General features: G+C 43.3%; 1 protein-coding gene across 8 annotated transcripts in view; it reads right to left on the bottom strand.

Annotated features, from left to right (window-relative positions):
* The window catches only part of dab1a (DAB adaptor protein 1a), a 929,000-nt gene that overhangs the window by 69,545 nt on the left and 832,156 nt on the right, over positions 1-27,299 (bottom strand). For 6 of the 8 annotated variants that reach the window (XR_004563183.1, XM_034180437.1, XM_034180436.1 and 3 more), the window contains 3 exons: positions 10,030-10,161; positions 2,231-2,350; positions 311-349 (listed from right to left, as the gene is read on the bottom strand). Coding sequence is in view for 7 of the 8 variants with exons in the window: in XM_034180437.1 (XP_034036328.1) it covers positions 311-349; positions 2,231-2,350; positions 10,030-10,161 (291 nt within the window). In the remaining variant the exon portion in view is untranslated. The remainder of the gene's footprint in view (positions 1-310; positions 350-2,230; positions 2,351-10,029; positions 10,162-27,299) is intronic. The other 2 variants (XM_034180440.1, XM_034180442.1) reach the window with 1 other exon arrangement.

Here is a 27,299-nt window from a genome sequence, read left to right as displayed (position 1 = left end):
CTCATTAAAAAAGCAGCTGAAGAATAGATCCCGGTGACACAGGGAGGAGAATTCAAGCAACAAATCTTCCCACAGCAGCTATGAAATCCAATACGTCTTTGAGCTAATCATGCACGCCAACTGGTAGATATGCACACAGACACACGACGACACAGATATGATATGACTCCACATCCACATATGTTGGCATCCATTTGTGTGGTGCCACATGGTAACCAGACAGGGAGCGTCCCCCACAGTGCACACAGAGAGGAGCAAGCTGACAGAATGCAGCGGGTGACAGCAGCGATCTGATTGGTGAGGAAGTTACCTGGTAGACCGGATCCTCCAGGTCCTCCTCCAGTATCGTCTGCAGTTGGGTTGCGGTAAGAGAGAGACGGAGAGAGATCACAAAAGGAAAAAAAGCAGATAGGAGAAGAAAGAGACAGAGAGACCAATAGGTCAGTGAAGCAGGAAGTGTTGACAGAAAGCAGAGGAGGAAATAGCTACGACGGGATTTTAGGGCAACACTGAGTTGTTTTTTAAGCTTCGAAAATAAAGTCATAATATTACGAGAAAAAGTCATAATTTCATGAGAAATAAACATAACATTCTGAGAATAAGGTCAATATATAACGAGAATAAAGTCATAATTTTATGAGTAAAAACTCATAATATTACAAGAATAAAGTCAGAATTTTGTGAGAAAAAACTCATAACACTACGAGAATAAAGTAAAAATATTGCGAGAATAAAGTCGTAATATTCCAAGAATAAAGTTGAAATTTTATGAGAAAAAACTTGTACTATTACAAAAATAAAGTTATCATTTTATGAGAAAACAACTCATAATATTACGTGAATGAAGTCAAAATATTATGAGAATAAAATTGTAATATTCCAAGAATAAATTCAGAATTTTATGAGAAAAAACTTGTACTATTATGAAAATAATGTCGTAATTGTATGAGAAAAAAAACTCATAATATTACACGAATTAAGTCAAAATATTATGAGAATAAAGCTGTAATATTATGAGCATAAAGTCTTAATTTTTCGAGAAAAAAACTTGTACTATTACGAGAATAAAGTCATAATTTTATGAGTAAAAACTCATAATATTACAAGAATAAAGTCAGAATTTTGTGAGAAAAAACTCATAACATTACGAGAATAAAGTAAAAATATTACGAGAATAAAGTCGTAATTTTGTGAGGAAAAAAACTTGTACTATTACAAAAAATGTCATAATTTTATGAGAAAACAACTCATAACATTACGTGAATGAAGTCAAAATATTACGAGAATAAAATTGTAATATTCTGAGAATAAAGTTGGAATTGTATGAGAAAAAACATACTATTACGAAAATAAAGTCATAACTTTATGAGAAAAAAACTCATAACATCACGCGAATGAAGTCAAAATATTACGAGAATAAAGTCGTAATTTTATGAGAAAAAAAACTTGTACTACTACGAGAATAAAGTCGTAATATTAGGAGAATAAAGTTGTAATTTTATGAGAAAAAAAACTCATAATATTATGAGAATAAACTCATAATATTATGAGAATAAAGTTGTATTTATAGGAGAAGTGATTACCCTGCAGACTGCCAGTTCCAGCCATTTCCTCCTTCATGAAAAAGATGATTTCGGGAACTACTGATCGCCGGAACTACAGGTGAAGTCTGTGTGGTTCCTCCTCCAGAATTGAAACAGTTTCTTGCATATTATTGTCAAAGTTCTGATACTGATGATAATGTGGTGCAGATAGGCCAAAAGATGAAATATTTCCTTTCCTTATTTGTAATACCTATACTGAAGTACAACTTAACAAAGTGCTCCACAGATCTCATTTTGAGATGCAGTTTCTCTCGTAAAATTACGTCTTTATTTTCGTAATATTTTGACTTTATTCGCATATTATGAGTTTTTCTCATAAAATGATGACTTTATTCTCAAAGTCTAAAATAAAACAAACCTCAATGTGGCCCTAAAACGCTGTTGTACAGAACAGATTCCCAGCATTCAGATAATCATTTAGCATCCACGAGAGAGAGCAAGATAAGAAAAATTAAAGAGGAGATGTTCAGTAGATGGAACAGAGAACGAAAGCTGAAAGTGGGCGCTCTGTAAGCCTCTTGCTTTCATGTTTTGTAAAGTTACTGAACTTGCCTCTCAGGAAGCTCATGGAACGTTCCCAGGTGAACATAAAATAAAAGCCGCTAACAGATAGCTGCTAACTGTACCTGGTAGACCGCCTGCTCACACTGTTTGTCTTTCTGGGCCTTCTTCTCCAACTCCTCTCTCTGTTTGATGTCATAGATGAGCTGGAACAAGTCCCGTAGGTCAAGAATCACGGGCTCAGCCTAGGACACACACACACACACACGCACACACACAAGAGTGCATTAAGCAACTGTTAAAAGACACCTGCGGTCGATAAATGCTGAGTACAGCCTCAGTCAGAGATTATGGTAAAATACCCAGTGGTGTTGATAAGTGCATATATATGTGTGACTACATGCCAAAAAGAAAACTAGACACGTGAGGAAGTTCACAAGATTACTACCCGCACCCCAGCTCATGTATTATACGCGTATGTTGATACATCATTTGTGATTAAACATTTGTATTGAGAAACTGGTCAACCTCTGTGTTCAAGAACCCAACAGGTCAGTTTATTCTTGTTGGGAGGTTCAGCAACATATTCCAGTGCCATGTATATATTGGAAAATCATGTGTTCGTTATTATTATTATAAGTAGCAGTAGTAGTAATAATAATAATAATAATTTACTTACTATTTAACATAGACAGACAGACAGACAGACATATAGCTAGCTAGCTAGCTAGTTAGATAGATAGATCAATAGATAGATAGACTGACTGATTGATTGATTGACTGATTGATTGATTGATTGATTGATTGATTGATTGATTGATTGATTGATTGATTGATTGATTGATTGATTGATTGAGTGTATAACATAGGTGTCAACCTGACTCCAGAAAGGGCAAAGAGTGTGCAGGTTTCTTTGTAACCACCAGCTTCACCAGGTGACTTGGGAAAGGCTGTAGGGTGGTGCCCACGTCACCCTGCTGTGACAGACAGAAGGCTACATTCAAGTCAGGATGGACCAGTGGTCTAACTGGGAAGTTGCAATCCAGGACCTGTGTTGTTGTACAGTGTGGCGAATGCAGTGACGTGCAGCATCAACATATGTTTCCAGATCGGACCTGGCCTGATTTACTGCCCCCTGCTGTTTGTATGACGACTGTGACATTCAACAACCCTTGAAGTGTGCGCTGGTGAATATGAATCAGATCTGACTCAACCAGCTTTGATGCCAGTGATAGTTTTTACAATGACCTCTGCAGTGCCTTTACTGAGCCCCTGAACTTGTGCATCACAAAACAAATACTGCTGTCTTTGACTGGGATATAAATTCAGGCTGAGGCAGACGTGCACATAAAACCAGAAACACAGTGACCCACTATTCCTTCATATGCACAATTACAATGCACGGTACTGCTTCTCTCGCACAGGTTCAGACACTCCAACCTTGCTTTGTCTTGTAACGCCTTTGATGTCGTGAGCCATAACACTGTCGACAAAACAGCTTGATAATTCACATTTGTGTCGTACAGCGGTGTTTCAGATCTAATCAGTTATTGACTAAAGCTACAAAGTGCACCCACTTCACAGACTGAACAATGCCTTACGTAAAATCCTTAGATTTCAGTGTTTCGTGTCTTCTTCCTACAATATTTGCTCTGTAACGTATAGTTTCTGACAGACACATTTGGGTAAATGGTTTATAATGCTGCTTATCTGATAGTTAGTCCCAAAGGCTATCTGTCAGTCAAATCCTCTGTGAATATAACAATGTACGTAAGGTTTTCATCTCACGCATTTGATATTTCTCTCTTTTACTGTCTGTAAGTGGTGAACCCGTCAAATCTGTAGAGATATTCAGTTATCTCAATAGTGACATGCATGTCTCTGGTTCCTCTGCCTTTGAGATGAAGAGATGCCTTGGAAGAGCTTATGAAGTCATGAGGTCACTGGACAGAGGTGTTTGGTGATACCAACACCTATGCAACAGAGCAAAGGTCCATGTATTTAGAATCCCGGTCCTTCTTGTTTTCCTTTGTGGTTGTGAAACTTCCTGTTTAACTGTTTATTGCCTTAGGTCAATAACCAATGACCTAAGGCAACAACTGGACATTTTCGAAACTCGGTCTCTATGGAGAATCCTTGGGAAGTGATGGGGAAATGAGGTTTCAAGAGCCCACAAGATAGTGCCGTCTTTCAAAAAAGGGTTCAAAGTAAAACTAAGACTCCTATCATACTTAGTACAAATGAGGACGAGCCAAGCTGAGTCAAGCAGAATGTAAAAAAAACTAAGGATTCGTGCCACATCTGGGGGTGATAAGAACTATGGAGGACAGCCGTCCGAATACCCAGAGTGCGCTCCAACCCACCCCAACTGATCTGTGCATGTGCCATGCATATGAGCCTCCGAACGTGGTACAACTGTAGGTGGAACACAGTAACAGTGTCTGTATAGCTGCCAGATTGCAGTAAGAAAAATAAGAACGCACTTACAAGCCGTCCAACTGCAATCGGACTGCAATCAAACTGCAATCGAACTTCGATTGCAGTTCAGCAGGATATAATCCAGCAGCACTCAAGGTGCACTCGTGGTGCATTCAGGCACATTTGGGACATTCCACCTTGGCGGAACCATGATGAATGTCCCCTGAATGTGATCAGAATGTCACTAATGCCATTTTCACATCATCCAGTTGTTTAGAATGCAGTCAGACTCCGGCCAGATGGCACATCGACTGCCGTTCGATAGTTTTTCCACTTTGACTGCACCACAAATATTTTGAACATCTGCAAAGCATATGAAGCGGCCGGACAACTGTGCCTGACTGTTTAGACTGTGCTCAGAATACTGTCCGCCGGCCGCAAATGCACATCGACACCTCACGGATGTGGGTCGAATTTTCATTCAGACAGAATTCAGAATTCCTTAGTAAAAGGCTCATGGCAGGCCGCCTGGAGTTTGCCAAAAGGCGCCTGAAGGACTCTCAGACCATGAGAAACAAAATTCTCTGGTCTGATGAAACAAAGATTGAACTCTTTGGCGTGAATGCCAGGCATCATGTTGGATGAAACCAGGCACATCATGGTGGTGGCAGCATCATGCTGTGGGGAAGTTTTTCAGCGGCACAAACTGGGAGAGTATTCAGCAATGTACAGAGACATCCTGGATGAAAACCTGCTCCAGAGCGCTCTTGACCTCAGACTGTGGCGACAGTTCATCTTTCATATCTATATATCTATATATATCTATATATATATATATATATATATATATATATATATATATATATATATATATATATATATATATATATATATGTTAAAAATTTCATTTGTGAAATAAATACTTTGATGTAAGATTTGAAGTTTAAGTTACTCGCTGAAGTTATGGCTACTATTTATTGATAATTTAACCAAATAAATTATTAAGTAATAATAACAAGCATCATCAGGAGATAAGATATCACCCCAGTCCCCACCAATCAGAAATAGAAACTGTTGGGGGAATCACCCATGTACACACTTATGCTAAATATGAATGAAAGTGGTCAACTGGTTCTTCAGATATCGCACTAACAAGGACGGCAATGACAATATCTTGTATATGTCATTGTGACATTGAAATTGACCCCAAGGTCACTGTAATCGACTGGTGTAGGGAATCACTCATATACGCACTTATGCTAAATATGAATGAAACTGGTCAACTGGTTCTTGAGTTATTCCGCTAACAAGCAAAAATGGACGGACGGACATGCTGACTTCATATTTCATACCGGGGGTGGGGGGCTAAAAATAATTATAAAAATTAAAAAATAAATAAATAAATAACTCGTCATAGGACTATTCAATTAATAAAAAATCATTAAAATAATTGAATATAAAACTAATCTTTAGTTGCAGCCGTAATGTGAGAGTGGTATATATATGTTGTGCATTTTTCCTTTTATATATGTGGATCTCAACAATCTCAGACAGCTACAGTATGCCATTACACCTTTCCCTGATGGCTCCACAGCTACAAATCTGAGTACGACGTCCAAATCCTAAAACTAGATTAAATTATAGTGTTGACCTTTGCTCAGGTACAAATCAGGTAAAATCACATGGTCGTTGACTAATGAGAACTGAAGCATTGCACTAATTTTTGTATCATGACTCACTGTTGGTGAGAATCTATTTTGTGAGTCTGGTTGTGTGTATTATGTGACTGTGTGTACTTGTGTAAAGTCAAAGAGCTCCGGTTCATGGCCCTGGGAGGATGGATATGCCATTAGAGTCGGTGACACACGCTCAAATTCTCATCGACTCACTATGGTAAATCAATACGGCTACAGAGTGAGCCAGCTGCATCCAGACTAAACAAGCCAAGCACACAGACACAGTAACAACAAATACTATCAGGTACAAAAGGGCTAGTCAGCACGAGAAAGTGTGTGTTTCTGCAAAACCCTTTGAGGCACCAACACTCGTACAGAATCCAGACAACACAACGTGTTTGATGAACGTTACAAAGGGACACATCTAAATGTCGAGTAGTTCATACTTTGATGAATCAAAACATTACCTGCACACATTTCCCAATTAAAAAACAGAAGCACTAAATACTATACTGGCCCATATTTAAGACCACATTTTAACATGTGAGGTCATGTCATAATATTGGATGACACTTTTACATGTCATACACTGCAACAGGAGGTGACACCAAACACCCACAAAAGGCATCAGCCTCCCTCAACAACAGGTGAATATTGTGGTCTCAGGAACAATTCACATTCATGGTGAAGAATGGCACTGATCTGAGATTTAACACAACAATTATTTCCAGCACAACTTTAACAAAATTACCACAAGAACCTGTATATAACATTCATAAATAACACAATAATGTACAGTTATTTCCCACCTGTGACCTTTCTGTATGAGGTTTGCGTGTTCTCCCCCTGTTTGCGTGTGTTCTCTCCGGGTGCTCCGGCTTCCTCCCACATCCAAAACCATACATCTTAGATGGATTAGAAATTTTAAATTGTCTGTAGGTGTGTGTGTGTGGGTGTGAATGTGTTTGTTTGTCTATATGCGGCCCTGCGACAGACTGGCGTCCTGTCCAAGGTGTACCTTGCCTCACTCCCTATATATATATATATATATATATATATATATATATATATATATATATATATATATATATATATATATATATATATATATATATATATATACACGAGGTCTGTGAGAAAAGTATCCGACCTTATTATTTTTTTAAAAACCATATGGATTTGAATCACGTATGATTACATCAGCCAAGCTTGAACCCTCGTGCACATGCGTGACTTTTTTCACGCCTGTCGGTGATATCATTCGCCTGTGAGCACGCCTTGTGGAAGGAGTGGTCCAGCCCCCTTGTCAGATTTTCATTGTCTGAGAAGTTGCTGAGAGACTGGCGCTGTGCTTGATCAAAATCTTTTCAAAAACTGTGAGGCACATCCGAGTGGACACCATTTGATAAATTCGGCTGGTTTTCGGTGTAAATTTTAACGGCAGATGAGAGATTTTGGATTGTTTCTATTGCTGTAAGGACTTCCCACGGAGCGGGACGTCGCGCAGCGCTCCGAGGCGACGTCGTCATCCTGTTTCAAGCTGAAAACCTCCAAATTTAAGCCTCTGTTGACCCTGGACGTCGTGAGAGAACAGAGAACTTTCAGAAGAGGTCGGAATCAGCAGTTTATCCGGACATTCCACTGTTAAAGGAGATTTTTTTTAATGAAAGACGTGCGGACAGATTGGCACGTCGGCTCACAGCCGGCGCGGCGCGCCCGCCACAGTAAAAACACCTCTGTGTTGATAACCATTTGTAACATCCAGGCGGCTTTTGGTGGCTTTCAGCTGAGTGAGTATCTGAGAAATTGTTTAACAGCAGGGCATGTTCCAACTTGTCCTTATGGCTTCCAACGGAGGTGTTTTTCCTGTTGTGGGCGTGCCGCGCCAGCTGCGAGCCGACGCGCCAATCCGTCCGCACGTCTTTCATTAAAAAAAATCTCCTTTAACAGTGGAATGTCCGGATAAACTGCTGATTCCAACCTCTTCTGAAAGTTCTCTGTTCTCTCACGACGTCCTGGGTCAACAGAGGCTTAAATTTGGAGGTTTTCAGCTTGAAACAGGATGACGACGTCGTCTTGGAGCGCTGTGCGACGTCCCGTTCCGTGGGAAGTCCTTACAGCGATAGAAACAATCCAAAATCTCTCATCAGCCGTTAAAATTTTCACCGAAAACCAGCCGAATTTATCGAATGGTGTCCACTTCGATGTGCCTGTTACCAGCGCAAAGTTTAAAAGCTGACATCTGTGATGGTATGGGGTGTGTTAGTGCCCATACCACTACAGATGTGTAAGTTGCCCATGGCATGGGCAACTTACACATCTGTAGTGAAAGGTACATCCAGGTTTTGGAGCAACACATGCTGCCATACAAGCAATGTCTTTTTCAGGGACATCCCTGCTTATTTCAGCAAGACAATGCCAAGCCATATTCTGCACGTGTTACAACAGCGTGGCTTAGTAGTAAAAGAGTGCAGGTACTAGACTGGTCTGCCTGCAGTCCAGACCTGTCGCCCACTGAAAATGTGTGGCGCAGTATGAAGCGTAAAATACGACAATGGAGACACCGGACTGTTGAATAACTGAAGTCGTACATTAAGCAAGAATGGGAAAGAATTCCACCTACAAATCTTCAACAATTAGTGTCCACAGTTCCCAAACGCTTGAGTGTTGTTAGAAGGAAAGGTGATGTAACACAGTGGTAAACATACCACTGTCCCAGCTTTTTTTGAAACATGTTGCAGGCATCCATTTCAAAATGAGCAAATATTTGCACAAAAACAATAAAGTTTATCAGTTTGAACATTAAATATCTTGTCTTTGTGGTGTATTCAATAGAATATAGATTGAAGAGCATTTGTGATGATTGTATTCTGTTTTTACTTACATTTTGCACAATGTCCCAACGTCATTGGAATTTGGGTTGTACAACCATCTCTGCAGCAATCTGGCAATCAGGCCTGTATGGTAGAGTGGCCAGACAGAAGCCACTTCTTAGTAAAAGGCTCATGGCAGCCCGTCTGGAGTTTGCCAAAAGGCACCTGAAGGACTCTCAGACCATGAGAAACAAAATTCTCTGGTCTGATGAGACAATGATTGAATTCTTTGGTGTGAATGCCAGGCACCATGTTGGGAGGAAAACACGCACATGCTGTGGGGAAGTTTTTCAGCGGCAGGAATTGGGTGACTAGTCAGGAATGAAGGAAAGATGAATGCAGCAATGTACAGAGACATCCTGGATGAAAACCTGCTCCAGAGTGCTTTTGACTTCAGACTGGGGCGACGGTTCATCTTTCAGCAGGACAATGACCCTAAGGACACAGCAAAGATATCAAAGGAGTGGCTACAGGACAACTCTGTGAATGTCCTTGAGTGGCCCAGCCAGAGCCCAGACCTGAATCTGATTGAACATCTCTGGAGAGATCTGAAAATGGCTGTGCACCGACACGCCCCATCCAACCTGATGGAGCTTGAGAGGTGGTGCAAAGAGGAATGGACAAAACTGCCCAAAGATAGGTGCCCAAGCTTGTGGAATCATATTCAAGAAGACTTGAGGCTGTAAATGCTGCCAAAAGTGCATCGACAACGTTTTGAGCAAAAGGTGTGAATACTGATGTACACGTGATTCCTTAGTTTTTTTGTTTTTTGTTTTTTAAGTAATCTAATCAAAAATGGCAAAAACCTTTGTTCATGTTGTCATTATGGGGTGTTGTGAGTACAATTTTGAGGGAACAAATTAATTAACTCCATTTTGGAAACGCTGTAACATAAAGAATAGTTTCCGGATGCAGTTTACATCAGTATTGTATTTAAATACATGCAAAGTTACTAACCGACTGTGCAGTTTTAATCGCCACAAAACGATGATTTCCTTCCTTTCCACAAACATAACCAAAGGCTCGGTGGTCTGTGGTGTCCTTGGCAATGTAGGAGATCTCATGGACCGCATGATGATGTTGGAGGATCTGAAAGAGGCACAAACACCGCAATCATCAAGTGAAACAAACAAAGACAAGAAAAAAAATCGTATATTTGAGACATTTATCTTTGGGTTAATTGAACATTTTCTGTCTCTGAGACCTTCTGATGCACTTAACGTGCAGTACATTTTGTACTTTAAGACATTCACTTCATAGCATCACTTTGCCCCTGAGTAATTTGACTCTGTGATGGCACATTTGAAACAAGTACAAAGGAATTTTCGTAAGTGTCGTGCTGGCAGTTTTACAAAGAACAAGTAACATCATCCTTCATTTCTCAAGTCTCTGCACAGTAAAGATGGGATTTGACAAAATGTCACAAAAAGCATTCATGTTGTAGGATCGTTCACAATCTTTTACTAAAGGTTTGTTTGAACACGGAGAAACCTTGCTGTCAAGCAGCTGCACATCTGAATGTGTAACAATAAGACAGTGCTTTCAATGTGAGTGTTGTAACTGTGGCTTCTGATTACATTTTTTTTTTGACATACAGTCCACACTTCAATATCAGGACACTCACACGGGGAACGACCTTGTCTCCTACACTAAACTGCTCCTACCTCCCTGCTGCCCTCTCTTGTTTAGCCTGGGTGGGAAGTGCCAAGCTGGCATTGCCAGTGGCAGATGGCAATGTTTTTACTGAGGACAGGGGGGGGATCAGTGACAATCACAGCGCGGCAAGCTGTCGACTTGATCACTTCATCTGTGCCCTCAGTCGCAGCACACACAAACACAATTCACAACTTAATATGCAGTACCCCTCTGTTAAGTCACACTAAACGTCTCTTTTGTTGTGATTGTCTATGCCAGCTGCATGCTGGGAGCACAGGCACACAGTCAACATAATGACCCAGTAGCCCTTGAGTACATGCTAGGAATTGGAGCGTTATACATCAGACACTAAAAACACACATCTGCTCATTTTGAGGCTTTCGCAAAAGTAAGATGTGTCAGATTAGAGTGCCAATAGTTTAACACAGACCACTGGCATCAACATTTGCCAGCTCAATTTTGTCAACATCCACATTGAGCAAATGTGACATTTATCGGCATATCACAACAGATGCGTGCAGACCTGCTAGCACTTGCCTTGTCAAACCGACGGCCGCCAGTGTTTTCCGTACTGGATTAAATGCTTTTAAAATATAGTGCAAAGCAGTTACAACAAACTTTCTGAATGTGGAACACAGGAAAACCATTTTAACCATCTGGGGTCGATGGACACGCATGCTTGTCCAACTTTTTTCATATTTCTATTAACAGATCAGTAATCAAATGTCACAGAGACTTCATTCAACCACTTTCTGAAAGTAGAGGGTCACCTCTTATTTCAATCCCTGTTGGAGAATATCATTCCTAACCACTCCTAGAGCCCAGAGGGTCTCTTTCTCCCTCTCTCTCTCTTTGTCTGCTGCCACCACAGACTGCAGTCACAGTGCACTGTCGCTGTAAGGATTGTCATTGATTCACACTGCCACTAAATGCTCATACTGTAAATGTTAGAAGAACAGTCCTGTCAGCCTGAAAACACATTTTAATTTTTATTTCTTCCTAAAGACAAACCCATTTGTTGTGTAAAAAAGCATGGATGGACTATTTATTTTTGTTTTTCTTTATTCAACCTCTCAACAAAGCAAATGGCATTTTTGTGAAGGACTTTCCTCTTTTCATCCACTGATGGATATTTATAGACATTTGTGGATGAAGTCTGAAAACACATACCTGGAAAGGGTGATTGATTGATTTTTGTCATGGAAAGCCGCACGGAGGCTTCGCGCGTCACGACCGATTCGCTGATGAAGCGAGACAAAGGAACACCTCCGTTTCGGAGTGTTAGAGGACAAGTTGGGACATGTCCAGCTCTCCACAAGTTCTTTTATACTCACTCGACTGGTAAGAACTGAAAGCCGAGATAGACATGTCCCAACTTGTCCTCTAACACTCCGAAACGGAGGATTTCCTTTGTCTTGCTTCATCAGCGAATCGGTCGTGACGCGCGAAGCCTCCGCGTGGCTTTCCATGACAAAATCTCTTGTTAAAAGTGAAATCTGCCGGAAAATGGCTGATGTCCAGGTCTTGTGATAACCAGAGAAAGAGCACACGACGGTCTCGTATCCACAGAGCCATCAGCTTAGAAATGATCCAGTGGTTTGTGCCGCATCGTCGCAGCTTGCAGCGCGGCGCACTGACCGTCCTTTAAAGGGGTCCTTAAACCTGTAGTTAAAGTCCTTATTCTCTCTGAAGCCCATAAAATTTTCACTGAAAGCCAGATAAATTTTTCAAATGGTTTCCAGGTGCCAGTCTCTAACAGCTTCTGAAAAAATTCTGATGGAAAAAAAGTCCTTTTCATTCCGCCATTTCCAGACAATGAAAATCTGACGAGGGGGCGGGACCACTCCTTCCACAAGGCGTGCTCACAGGCGAATGACGTCACCGACGTCAGGCGTGGAAAAACTCACGCATGCGCACGAGGGTTCAAGCATGTCTGACGTAAAAACATATGAATGAAATCCATATAGTTTTTGAAAAAAATAAAAAGGTACAATACTTTATGGACAGACCTCGTATTACACCACTTTTGTGACCTAAAGACTTTGGTAAGCACATTTCTACCAACAAGACCATTCATCTACATGAATAAAACTGGATTTTCACTGAAGATATGAACTACTGAAAAAAACTTTAAATTTTTACTGGATTAGAACTAAAGTATTTCTACTCACAGTGGTCAAGAAAAATATACTTCACATATTCTGAAAGGAGACTATTCTATACATTTTTGATATGCAACACATAGCCCGCAATTAGACCTCTAACATTTGGGAAATGCAGAGTAACAAACAACAATGTACACCAAAAAATTAATTAGATATTTCGATTTTAGATATTTATCATACACTTACCAACAATTTTCTTAATGTATTACACTTCTGTGAGCCAGAGACTTTGATAAACCTATTTCTCACACCAAAACCGTTCATCCATATGAATAAAGGTGTATTTTCATTTCACATCTGTAGAATTTTATAAAAACACATTTAAGTTTTTTAAGATTTAGCGCCAAATTATTTCTATACACAGTGTTGTAGTGAAATATGTGGCACATATTCTGAAACACGGCATTGATCTGAAAACTTTGATATGTAATACATAGATATTTTACTCAAAAAAGTTAAACTTAAAAGGGCAATTCCTGAAAGTATGAAAAATTCTAGAAAATACCCCTGAGCCCAGAGGCTTAATTTGGATGCAGGGTCAGATCTGTACTGTAAACTATCTTCTGTCGTTACTGGCTGATGCTCACCTGTTAGCTCAAATATTATTAAGACAAGCAATCAGCTAAAAAACAACAGTATAAGAGCTACAGGGTGGTGGAAATATGATGAGAAAATAAAGACTTTTACAGTTTGGACAAACAGCAAAATCTTAGCATTAAATAAAGTTGACTTATTAAAGCAGAGGACATAACATTCTAAGGCATTCCCATGATGACGCAGATATTTTGTTGTTATTGGATGTGGAAAGTACTTAGACATCCTATTACCATGTATGATTCCTTTGGCTGTTTTGCTTTCGGTCACCACATCAAATCTAATATAGATCCACATGTTGATTTGGCACAGGTTTTATGTGAGATGTCATTCCTGGCATCACTCCAGATATACAAAGAGACTGGGCGCGGGTGTGATGTCAACACAAGACCTTTTGGCTTGGAAGTAAGGAAATTCTGACTGCACCACAAGCAACATAACAAAGCCCCTTCTAGAAGTAAAATTTGCACAGGTGCAAAAATTATATATGTTAATGTTTTCACTTTGGGCCCTACCTTCATGGTGGACCCAGGACCCAAGTGGTGTAGAGTGGCACAAATGCTCTTCTGGGGTACTTAAGTTGTATTTGCTTTGTAGAGGGTGCATAAATTGAGCACAAAACTGGGTACTAGGTGCAAAGGGAATGGATAAACTTGTTTATTACTACTGAGCACGTTGAGCAACCAATCTGCTCTGTCTGAGCCTGATCCTGTCAGATCTCAGAAGCGAAGCAAAATGTGGCCTGGTTTGTACTTGGATGGGAAACTTCTTCTGAAGACCAGGAGCTGTGTGAGTGTCTCCGGGTAAAACTGGAGTTCCATCAGGTGAAAAACCTGTGCCAAGTACCAATGCAGATCTGGCTGTATCTGCTGTGGCAACCCCGACCAACAATAACTGTTAGGCGTGTTGCTGTCAACCAGTCACATTGTCAACTGTCATTCACTTTAAGCCAGAGTACAGAATCAGCTGGCAATAGTAACATAAAGGAAATTACTATGACAGTTAGAGTGACACGCCTGCCATAGCTGCTATGTGTGACGGCTGTGACTGTGTGCATAAAGTGTCGCTGTTTCAATCAGCCTTTGTGATAGGCATCACACGCAAATTCCTGAAAGAATGGAAGTCTGTGACCTGTTGCCTGCAGTACTTATATAAGTAAGTGACAAACTGTCATTTATCAGACATTTGCTGTTGTGTGCACTTTGGTGCAGAAATGAACTTTACTTTTCTGTCAAAGGTTGACTTCTATGGTAAGTGTTGGCATGTATTTTTGTATCAAAGCATGGGCTATTACTCTTTTTTCATTCAAACAATGTTTTAAGTCTCGATCTCATGTGAAAACTGAATATACCCCTGGTAATGCAAAGACAAGACTTACTGAACTTGTATTTTTCCATTTAGTTATTATTTTTATTTCATTGTTTTTTGTGTTCAATTCAGCTTCATGGTTCTATTATGGATTATTACACTTTTTTTAAATAAAGAGAAATACTGCACTGGAGCTGCCACCAGGTTTTGGGTGCACTAAGACACAAACCTTGTCTGGTGAAGTAAATGTGCATCCGACCAACATGCAATGAATGTGGCAACTGTACCGACCGCTTGGTACAGTGTGAAAGACACAACCCTTAAAATGTCATTTTCATTTATAGTTACAGTGTCATGCTACCTTCTACATAGACGATCCTAATCAATTCCACAGTAATGCATGTATATATTTTTTTACTATTATTATTTTTACCAGCAATTATCCTGAATAAATTGGTATCACTGAACTGGCTGTATGTTAAACAAACTGAAAACCTGTTGAAGTAGTGCCTGAAAGTGGATATTACGACCTATCTAAAGAGAAAAAGACAGATGATTGCTTACTTAATAAATACACCTCCCACACATGGACACCCACACACACACAACTGAGAACACTGTCTCAAATGGATAATCGCTAAATTTGATAACTAGAGTAATAATGATCACCTTTGATTAACATAAATTGTTTGCCAACACAGTATACACACACACACACACACACACACACACACACACACACACACACACACACACACACACACACACACACACACACACACACACACACACACACACACACACACACACACATACTGTACGTGCACAGCTCATTTTCATGGTTATTGAATTATCTGTGGGTGGGTTGGTGGGTGGTGAGGTGACAAAGTCACTCTGATTTAAAGAAAGGAGACAATAAGATGGCTGCACACCACATTCACTCCCTCCACAGCGTGGTAGCAATTACGACAATAACGGTACAAATAATCTACATGTAGAGAACCCTAACCAGGTCCTGCCTGGTTAGGTGGCATTTATACTTAATTTTTTTGTTGAAATATTTTTGTTGCCTTAAGATCCTGATTTGATACAAGTGTGTAAAATGAAAATAGATTTATTTTTTCAGATGCGCCATTACGTTTAAAATGTCCCATTCTGGCAATTCCAAATGTAATGTTGGGCTGAGATTGTGTTACTGTGCACACTTGAAAGGACATTTGCAAATGTGAGTAGCTGTGGTTCTTACAATACTGCTTTGAATTTTAAAATATTAAAACACTGAATCAGAAAAGGTTTTAATAATATGGAAAATGCAAAACAAAGAAACAAACATAAAAACAGTGATTCTTCTTGGACTTGAGTTTCATTGCAGACAGTATGAACCCAAGACATTTCATGTTGTGTCTGGTCAAGTTCATTTCATTTGTTCATATATATATATATATATATATATATATATATATATATATATATATATTCCTGCATTTCAGACATACAACACATTCAAAAATAAAAAAAATTAAAAATAAAAAGTAGGAATGCTAAAGATTGGCCCACTTTGTGTTATTTCCACTCCTTCTCACAACACTTAAAAGACATTGAGGATACAATCAATAAAGTGTTTCCGAAATGATTTTGTCCCATTCTTTTTGCAAACATATACTCAACAAAAATATAAACGCAACACTTTTGATTTTGCTCCCATTTTGTATGAGATGAACTCAAAGATCTAAAACTTTTTCCACATACACAATATCACTATTTCCATCAAATATTGTTCACAAACCAGTCGAAATCTGTGATAGTGAGCAATTCTCCTTTGCTGAGATAATCCATCCCACCTCACAGGTGTGCCATACCAAGATGCTGATTAGACACCATGATTAGTGCACAGGTGTGCCTTAGACTGCCCACAATAAAAGGCCACTCTGAAAGGTGCAGTTTTGTTTTATTGGGGGGGGGATACCAGTCAGTATCTGGTGTGACCACCATTTGCCTCATGCAGTGCAACACATCTCCTTCACATCATCCGTGAAGAGAACACCTCTCCAACGTGCCAAACGCCAGCAAATGTGAGCATTTGCCCACTCAAGTCGGTTACGACGACGAACTAGAGTCAGGTCGAGACCCCGATGAGGACGACGAGCATGCAGATGAGCTTCCCTGAGACGGTTTCTGACAGTTTGTGCAGAAATTCTTTGGTTATGCAAACCGATTGTTTCAGCAGCTGTCCGAGTGGCTGGTCTCAGACGATCTTGGAGATGAACATGCTGGATGTGGAGGTCCTGGGCTGGTGTGGTTACACGTGGTCTGCGGTTGTGAGGCTGGTTGGATGTACTGCCAAATTCTCTGAAACGCCTTTGGAGACGGCTTATGGTAGAGAAATGAACATTCAATACACGAGCAACAGCTCTGGTTGACATTCCTGCTGTCAGCATGCCAATTGCATGCTCCCTCAAATCTTGCGACATCTGTGGCATTGTGCTGTGTGATAAAACTGCACCTTTCAGAGTGGCCTTTTATTGTGGGCAGTCTAAGGCACACCTGTGCACTAATCATGGTGTCTAATCAGCATCTTGATATGGCACACCTGTGAGGTGGGATGGATTATCTCAGCAAAGGAGAAGTGCTCACTATCACAGATTTAGACTGGTTTGTGAACAATATTTGAGGGAAATGGTGATATTGTGTATGTGGAAAAAGTTTTAGATCTTTGAGTTCATCTCATACAACATGGGAGCAAAACCAAAAGTGTTGCGTTTATATTTTTGTTGAGTATATTTGCAGGTGTGCAAGAGTCACCGTTGTTGAATATTTCATTTAAAAATTCTCCATGCATTCTCCACTGGGGACACGTCAGCACCGCAGACAGGCCAGTCCAGTAGTCGTACCCACAGTCATATCTTTGTAATGTGTGCAGAATATGACTTTGCTTTGTCTTGTTGAAAAATGCATGAGTGTCCCTGGAAATGATGTTGTTTTGAAGGCAGTAGATGTTGCTCTGAAATCTCAATGAGTCTTGCTGCATTAATGCTGCCATCATAGCTGTGTAAATTGTCATTGCCAGTGGCACTGACACAACCCCATACCGTGATAGACCTCAGCTGTGGGACTTGTCTGGATGGTGAGTTCATGTTTGGTTTGCAATGCACGACAACCAATTCTTCAAAAAAAAAAAAAAAAAAAAAAGTAGATCTGGAATACTGATTCCTCTGACCATTTCCATTGTGTGATGGTACAACACAGATGCCACCCAGCCCAGAGAAGTCTACACCATTTATGGGCACGCTTACCATCGGGTTTCTCTTCATTTTTTTTCACACAGTAACGTTTTAAGTGGCATATTGCTCCATATAGTAGTGCTAGACAAAGGTTTCTCAAAGTAACCCCTTGCCCACATGGTTATTATCAGGTATTCATGAACGATGGTTCTTAAAGCAGTGATATCTGAGGGATTGGAGATCATGAATGTTCAGCTTAGACACTTACCCTTTCCACCAGATTCCTCAAATTGTTATTGATATTATGCACAGTGGAGGGAATATGAAAATCCCTTCCAATCTTTCTTTGAAACAAAGTTTTTCCCCGAGGCCAAAATATGGCCTTTGGGTATTGCGAAGGCCTTACGTCCGTCTGTCTGTGCTCAGCATAAGTCCAGTCCTATTACTGCCAGGGTCTTCAAATTCACAGGGGGAACATTCTTGGGACACAGACCTTGGACAAGGTCAAAGATGGCTAACTTGGACCTATTTTAAGAGATCAAAAGGTCACATTCTGTTTCCTATTTTTATGCTCATACGGCCGAGGGTATTTTAGCATTGCCTTATATTTAAACATTTCAACAATTTTTCTGACACTTTTATTGTCCATCTCTGCTACTCAAAGACTCAGGTTTCTGCTTTTGTATCAAATCATGACTACAATCACCTGTAGACATCACCTGCTCAAAATAATAGTAATTTTTTAAACCTCATTACTCGCCATAATTTGCTACCGTCCCAACTTTTTTGGAATGTGTTGCAGACCTATATTATGAAATGAAATGAAGTTGACCACACAAAACAAGAAATATCTTGGGCACATATTGACTGCAATGAAATAGAGGTCAAAATAAATGTAAAAATCCCTTTAATGTTTTCTTATTTAAATTTTCTACATGGTTCAAACTTTATTCTGATTTGGCACTGTAATCATACAACCATAAAAGCACCCACTGACTTCTTTGCCTGCCCAGCAAGTGGCATAGTCACAAAAACTGCTTGCCTCGGCCGACTCTACCTTTACCTGGAACGTTCAGTTGGGCAGGCATCCATTCCAACAGCCAGTACTTTTTATAGACTATGTAGATATTTTGTTGCATCGTTCTTGGTAAAGTTTGAGGGGTACAGTTCGAGAAAATCCCATGAGTGGACGTCACCAGAGCTGACAGGTCTGGCAGCGTCAAGTCTCAGGTGCCGCTCAAAGTTGCATAAATAGATCCACTCTCTGGGGGAGTGGACTGTTTGCAAAAACAGGTAGGTGCATCAAAAATCAATACTGACTGTGTACTCTCTCTTTCTCTCCTCCATTGCTGATATGCACTACTAGTCCCTCTGTCAAACACACAGTGTCTCTGAGGGACAGTGGGCAGCATGCCTTTCAGCAGTTTCTGGCCACTGATCCGAGATATTCCCTGTTACACCAGAAGCAAGGAGGGCGGAGAAGCAGCAGGGTGCTCTCTGCCTCTCCTCCCTGTTCTTCACATCTCCCCTTCTGGAGGGGAAACATCATCAGTTGGCCTGCGGAGGAAGTCTGGTCTCCTGCCAGAAGAACAGGACTGAGATTAACTGTTTGCTTTCAGGTTTAATTAGCTCTGAGCAAGAGGTAGAGCTGCTGTGGACACTCACAGCTCAGTGTCAGTCACAGACACAGTACACACACACACACACACACAAAATGCACAGGAGTGTCTCTATGAACAAAATGTTTTCTGTTCAATTTTTTTAGCTGGTACAGAAACCAGCAACTATATGTGAGACAGAGAGTGAGAGGATGAATCCATAAGCACATAATCATAGTGTGAATCCTGAAGTGAGTCCTGAAGTGGTGCTACGTATATCCAAGTATCACCTGGACTTTATTTGCTGAAGGTATAAGTAACTCAAGTGTGGGGTCTGATGGGGCTGTAGCACCCACAAACTGTAGCACCAACAATAATTCAATTAGCCAACATCAACCCTGATTCCAAAATCAATCCCTTGGGAAGACTCCCTCAGAGAAATTGAGGTTCCAGTAGCAACACAGGAGAAGAAGCACACAGAGTACCAAAAGTAGAAGTAAAAAACAATTTGCAAAATGCAAATACAGTAGTGTTCAGAATAATAGTAGTGATATGTCACTATAAAGATTAATCCAGGTTTTGAGTATATTTCTTATTGTTACATGGGAAACAAGGTACCAGTAGATTCAGTAGATTCTCACAAATCCAACAAGAACAAGCATTCATGATTTGCACACTTTTAAGGCTATGAAATTGGGCTATTAGTACAAAAAAGTAGAAAAGGGGGTGTTCACAATAATAGCATCTGCTGTTGACGCTACAAACTCAAAACTATTATGTTCAAACTGCTTTTTTAGCAATCCTGTGAATCACTAAACTAGTATTTAGTTGTATAACCACAGTTTTTCATGATTTCTTCACATCTGCGAGGCATTCATTTTGTTGGTTTGGAACCAAGATTTTGCTTGTTTACTAGTGTGCTTGGGGTCATTGTCTTCTTGAAACACCCATTTCAAGGGCATGTCCTCTTCAGCATAAGGCAACATGACCTCTTCAAGTATTTTGACATATCCAAACTGATACCATGATTCAAGGATTCAAGGATTCAAAAGAAGTTTATTGTCATATGCACATAGGAACATGTTCCCTGCACAATGAAATGTGTTTACACATCCATGCTTCACTGTCTTCACTGTGAACTGTGGCTTGAATTCAGAGTTTGGGGGTTGTCTAACAAACTGTCTGCGACCCTTGGACCCAAAAAGAACAACTTTACTCTCATCAGTCCACAAAATATTCCTCCATTTCTCTTTAGGCCAGTTGATGTGTTCTTTGGCAAATTGTAACCTCTTCTGCACGTCTTTTATTTAACAGAGGGACGTTGCAGGGGATTCTTGCAAATAAGTTAGCTTCACACAGGCGTCTTCTAACTGTCACAGCACTTACAGGTAACTCCAGACTGTCTTTGATCATCCTGGAGCTGATCAATGGGTGAGCCTTTGCCATTCTGGTTATTCTTCTATCCATTTTGATGGTTGTTTTCTGTTTTCTTCCACGTGTCTCAGGTTTTTTTGTCCATTTTAAAGCATTGGAGATCATTGTAGATGAACAGCCTATAATTTGTTGCACCTGCGTATAAGTTTTCCCCTCTCCAATCAACTTTGTAATCAAACTACGCTGTTCTTCTGAACAATGTCTTGAATGTCCCATTTTCCTCAGGCTTTCAAAGAGAAAAGCATGTTCAACAGTAGGGATGGGTATTGATAAGATTTTATCGATATCGATGCCATTATCGATTCTGCTTATCGATCCGATTCCTTATCGATTCCCTTATCGATACCTCTTGTGAATTTTGTACTAAAAGTAGGCTTTACAGGTTTTCTATGTATTTCATTGAGTCTTAAAGTAAATAAATATGAAATTGGTCACTGTATCCTTGATCCCTGGACATAAATAAAAATAAACAAAATGGTGTTTCACTTTGAAGTTATTAATTCAGACTGGATCCTATCGTTCTAACTTGACTCGTCAGAGAGCCGTGCAATATTTGGAGCTGTGTGAACAGAACGGAGGACGATTCTTGTTTCTTTCTCGCAACAAGATAGGAGTCCCAGTTAGTAACTTTAATCCACACAAACGTGACTCACGATTTCACATATTCAGGGATGAAAGTGGTGAAAAAAAAAAAAGCTGAAACCCAAAATTGCCCCCCAACGCCACCCGCACGAAAATGTTTCAATTCTAGAAGCTCTTCAATGCAATCTGGGACTATTCCAGACGATAACCTGGAGTGAGTACAGCATCCATTTTGGTGAGAAAAAACCCAACTTTCCTTATTCAAATTCATTCCAGTAGTATTCTGCTCTTACAAGGATGAAGCAGTTTTCTAGCTTGGCAGATAGTTCTTGTTGGGGAAAGTGTAGTGACACGGACCCACAACAGGGGACGCAAATGAACGGTCAATAGATGAGCCAAAAGGTAACAATTTTAATGTTGTGAATGTGCACAACGATTATACAGACAATCACAGAATCGGATAGCAGTCAATACACCAAGGTGACGTGTGGGCAGGCTCGAGGATAGAAGACGTCTGTCCCAAGAAGAGTCGGAACCACACGATCTCCACCGCCACATAACCCGGAGAATACTGGAGCCGCCAAGTCCCGAATTCCCAGCTGATCACCGTCCCCGACTGTCGGATCTGGTACTGCTGGCGAGGAGCACAAACAGTGAGATGTGGGTGTGTGCACACCCAGTAACAAAAACAGTCAGAAGGTGGAAAGTCACCTCCACCTCTAATCACACACTCGTGCAGCTCCTGTCTAACCACTTATCTGGTTTGGGTGTGAAGCGAAGCCATCGCTGTTCACACCAAACGCCAATCCACAGATAATGAAACGCCACAGGAATACGGCTGCAAAGAAGTTCAGGTTATTATTCAATCGTTTAGGTCAGCAGAGAAAAGTACCTTTACAGGTAGATGATATCTCGGCAGCGAGGTGGAGATGACATCCGGCTTTTATGGAGTGATGAAATGAAGATGGGTGACAGCTGTCATGAGTTGATGTGTGACAGCTGTCACTCCCGGTTGTGTCCGTGGCGGCAGCGCCCTCTCGTGCCTGAAGCCCGCACTTCAGGCAGGGCGCCCTCTGGTGGTGGGCCAGCAGTACCTCCTCTTCTGGCGGCCCACACAACAGGACCCCCCCCTCAACGGGCGCCTCCTGGCGCCTGACCAGGCTTGTCCGGGTGACGTCGGTAGAAGTCGGCCAGGAGGTCCAGGATGAAGCTCCTCTTCACCCAGGAGCGTTCTTCAGGTCCATACCCCTCCCAGTCCACCAAATACTGAAACCCCCGGCCCTTCCGACGGACGTCCAGGAGCCTGCGAACCGTCCATGCAGGCTCCCCATCGATAATCCGGGCAGGAGGCGGCGCCAGTCCAGGAGTGCAGAGGGGTGAGGTGTGGTATGGCTTGATGCGGGAGACATGAAAGACCAGGTGGATCTGCAGTGAAGCCGGCAGCTGTAGCTTCACTGCGGCCGGGCTGAGCACTTTAAGGATCCTAAACGGCCCGATGTATCATTCCTTCAACTTTGGGGAGTCCACTTGTAAGGGGATGTCCTTTGTTGAAAGCCATACCTCCTGCCTGGGCTGGTAAGCAGGGGCCGGGGAACGCCGGCGGTCTGCATGGGCCTTAGCCCTCGTCCGGGCCTTCAACAAGGCAGAATGGGCGGTGCGCCACACCCAACGGCATCTTCGCAGGTGGGCCTGGACCGAGGGCACACCGACCTCTCCCTCCACCACGGGAAACAACGGGGGCTGGTACACCAGACACACCTCAAACGGGGAGAGGCTGGTGGCAGAGGACACCTGGCTGTTATGGGCGTACTCGATCCAGGCCAGATGGTGACTCCAGGCTGACAGGTGCGCGGATGTAACACAGCGGAGGGCCTGTTCAAGTTCTTGGTTGGCCCGCTCTGCCTGTCTATTCGTCTGAGGGTGATACCCGGACGAGAGGCTCACGTTGGCCCCCAGTTCTCTGCAGAAACTCCTCCAAACCTGTGAGGAGAACTGAGGACCACGGTCCGAGACAATGTCAGTTGGTATCTCATGCAGACGTACGACGTGGTGGACCAGGAGTTCTGCTGTCTCCTGGGCCGTAGGGAGCTTCGGGAGGGCCACGAAGTGGGCCGCCTTGGAGAAACGGTCCACTATCGTGAAGATGGTCCAGGCCGATGTGAGACCAGGGGCGACGAGGCACCGGAAGAGGTTGCAGAAGTCCTTGTGTCTTGGAGTGGTCTGCCTTGCCCCTGGCACAGGTGGTGCAGGCCTGGACATACTCCCGGATGTCGGCCTCCATAGACGCCCACCAGAAGCACTGCCGGACAACTGCCACGGTCTTACGCACCCCTGGATGGCAGGAGAGCTTGGACCCGTGACAGAACTCCAAGACTGCAGCTGTGGCCTCTGGTGGGATGTATAAACGGTTCTTTGGTCCAGTTCCGGGGTCCGGGCTCCGTGCCAGGGCCTCCCGGACGGTCTTCTCCACGTCCCAGGTGAGGGTGGCCACGATAGTGGACTCCGGAATGATGGGCTCCGGTGGATCCGACAGCTCAGTCTTGACCTCATCTTCATGCACCCGGGACAAGGCATCCGATCTCTGGTTCTTGGTCCCGGGGCGGTAGGTGATTCGGAAGTCAAAACGCCTGAAGAACAGTGACCAGCGGGCTTGCCTGGGGTTCAGCTGCTTGGCGGTCCTGATATACTCCAGGTTTCGATGGTCAGTGAAAACCGTGAACGGCACAGACGCTCCCTCCAACAGGTGTCTCCACTCCTCAAGAGCCTCTTTCACCGCAAGGAGTTCTCGATTGCCGACGTCATAGTTCCGTTCAGCTGGGGTCAACCTGCGAGAAAAGTAGGCACACAGGTGAAGAACCTTATCGATCTCTCCGCTCTGGGATAGCACGGCTCCTATCCCTGAGTCAGAGGCGTCCACTTCAACCACGAACTGGCGGCTAGGGTCGGGCTGCACCAGAACTGGTGCAGACGAGAACCGGCGTTTCAACTCCTTGAACGCGGCTTCGCACCGATCCGACCAGGTGAAGGGGACTTTTGGGGAGGTCAGGGCTGTCAGGGGGCTAACTACCTGACTGTAGCCCTTAATGAACCTCCTGTAGAAATTTGCAAAGCCGAGGAACTGTTGCAGCTTCCTACGGCTTGTTGGTTGGGGCCAATCTCTCACTGCCGCAACCTTGGCCGGATCAGGGGCGACGGAGTTGGAGGAGATGATGAACCCCAGGAAGGACAAAGAGGTGCGGTGAAACTCACACTTCTCACCCTTCACAAACAGCCGGTTCTCCAACAACTGCTGCAGGACCTGACGTACATGCTGGACATGAGTCTCAGGGTCCGGGGAAAAGATGAGTATGTCATCCAGATATATGAAGACGAATCGGTGCAGGAAGTCCCGCAAGACGTCGTTTACCAATGCGTGGAACGTCGCGGGGGCGTTAGTGAGGCCGAACGGCATGACCAGGTACTCAAAATGACCTAATGGGGTGTTGAATGCCGTCTTCCATTCGTCTCCCTTCCGGATCCGAACCAGGTGGTACGCATTCCTAAGGTCCAGTTTGGTGAAAATTTGGGCTCCATGCAGGGGCGTGAACACTGAATCCAACAGGGGTAAACGGTATCGATTACGAACCGTTATGTCGTTCAGCCCCCTGTAATCAATGCATGGACGGAGTCCGCCATCTTTCTTGCCCACAAAAAAGAAACCTGCACCCATCGGGGAGGTGGAATTCCGGATCAACCCGGCAGCTAATGAGTCCCGGATGTAGGTCTCCATTGATTCGCGCTCGGGACGTGAGAGATTGTACAGCCTGCTGGACGGGAACTCAACGCCCGGGACCAAATCAATGGCACAATCGTACGGACGGTGCAGGGGAAGGGTGAGCGCCAGATCCTTGCTGAAGACGTCAGCAAGATCGTGGTACTCAACCGGCACCGCCGTCAGATTGGGAGGGACTTTAACCTCCTCATTAGCATTTACACCGGGAGGAACCGAGGATCCTAAACAATTCCGGTGGCAGGTTTCGCTCCACTGAGCCACAACCCCAGACGGCCAATCAATCCGGGGATTGTGTTTGATCATCCATGGGAAGCCCAAAATCACGCGGGAGGTAGAAGGAGTTACAAAAAACTCAATCTCCTCCCGGTGATTCCCAGACACTACCAGGGTTACAGGTAGTGTCTTGTGTGTGATAAAAGGGAGAAGAGTGCCATCTAGTGCTCGCACCCTCACTGGCGAAGAAAGCACCACCAGAGGGAGCCCTACCTCCCTTGCCCATCTGCTATCCAGCAGATTCCCTTCTGACCCCATGTCCACCAGTGCTGGGGCTTGAAGGGTTAAATCCCCGCTCAGGATTGTAACCGGGAGTCGTGTTGAAAGATGTGTATGACCCACGTGAATGTTTTGACCCCCCCTCAGCCCAGTCTCTAAGGGCGGGCGCTTGTGTTTTGACCGTTTGGGGCAGACTCTCTGCTGATGCTCACTCGAGCCGCAGACAAAGAACTCCCCGCGGATCAGCCTCCTCTGTCTGAATGTGGCCCTGCTCGTGTCCCTAGCATCATCAGCAGTGGGAGTTTTAGCCACACGGAGCGCTGTGGCTGTGGAGCGTGGGGAAGACGGCTCTCTTTAGGGCCCGGGAGGAAGAGGGACGGCTTGTGCCTGACCACGCCCTTCGCCTTGCTCCCGTCGGCGTTCTTCTAACCGATTGTCCAATCGTATAACCAAATCGATAAGCTCAGTCAAATCCTGCGGTTCCTCCTTAGCCACCATGTGCTCCTTCAGGACCGACGACAGTCCGTTTATGAAGGCGGCGTGGAGCGCAGTCATATTCCAGCCAGATCTCGCAGCCGTGATGCGGAAGTCGACTGCATATTCGGCTGCGCTCCGGCGCCCCTGTCTCATTGACAGCAGCACGGTAGACGCGGTTTCGCTTCTGTTAGGGTGATCAAAAACAGTTTTGAGCTCCCTCACAAACCCAGTATAAGAGGCAAGGAGCCGTTAACTTTGTTCCCAAAGCGCTGTAGCCCAAGCGCGTGCCTCACCTCGAAGCAAATTAATCACGTAAGCCACCTTACTGGCGTCAGACGCGTACATCACGGGACGCTGTGCAAAGACGAGCGAACACTACATAAGAAAGTCCACGCACTTCTCCACACAACCTCCGTACGGCTCTGGGGGGCTTATGTATGCTTCAAGGGATGGTGGGGGGGGGTCGTTGAATGACCAGTGGAATGTCTGTATTCGGCACTGGGTCGGCAGGAGGAGGAGGTGCAGCAGCGCCCTGAGCGCGCGCTTCCACCTGTGCGGTGAGAGCCTCCATCCTGCGATTAAGGATGATGTTTTGCTCGGTCATCAGGTCCATCCGAGCGGTAAAGGCGGTGAGGATATGCTGCAACTCACCAATCATGCCTCCAGCCGACGCCTGTGCACCCTGCTCTTCCATTGGTTGTCCAACAGATGGCTGACGCCCCTCGGGATCCATGACGTGGCCGAGATATCCTGTTGGGGAAAGTGTAGTGACACGGACCCACAACAGGGGGCACAAATGAACGGTCAATAGATGAGCCAAAAGGTAACAATTTTAATGTTGTGAATGTGCACAACGATTATACAGACAATCACAGAATCGGATAGCAGTCAATACACCAAGGTGACGTGTGGGCAGGCTCGAGGATAG

The sequence above is a fragment of the Thalassophryne amazonica genome, chromosome 10 (assembly GCF_902500255.1).
Source record: "Thalassophryne amazonica chromosome 10, fThaAma1.1, whole genome shotgun sequence".
NCBI classification, from domain to species: Eukaryota; Metazoa; Chordata; class Actinopteri; order Batrachoidiformes; family Batrachoididae; genus Thalassophryne; species Thalassophryne amazonica.
The sequence above is the reverse complement of the archived record's forward strand: the minus strand, read 5'-3'. Positions and strand labels throughout refer to the sequence as shown.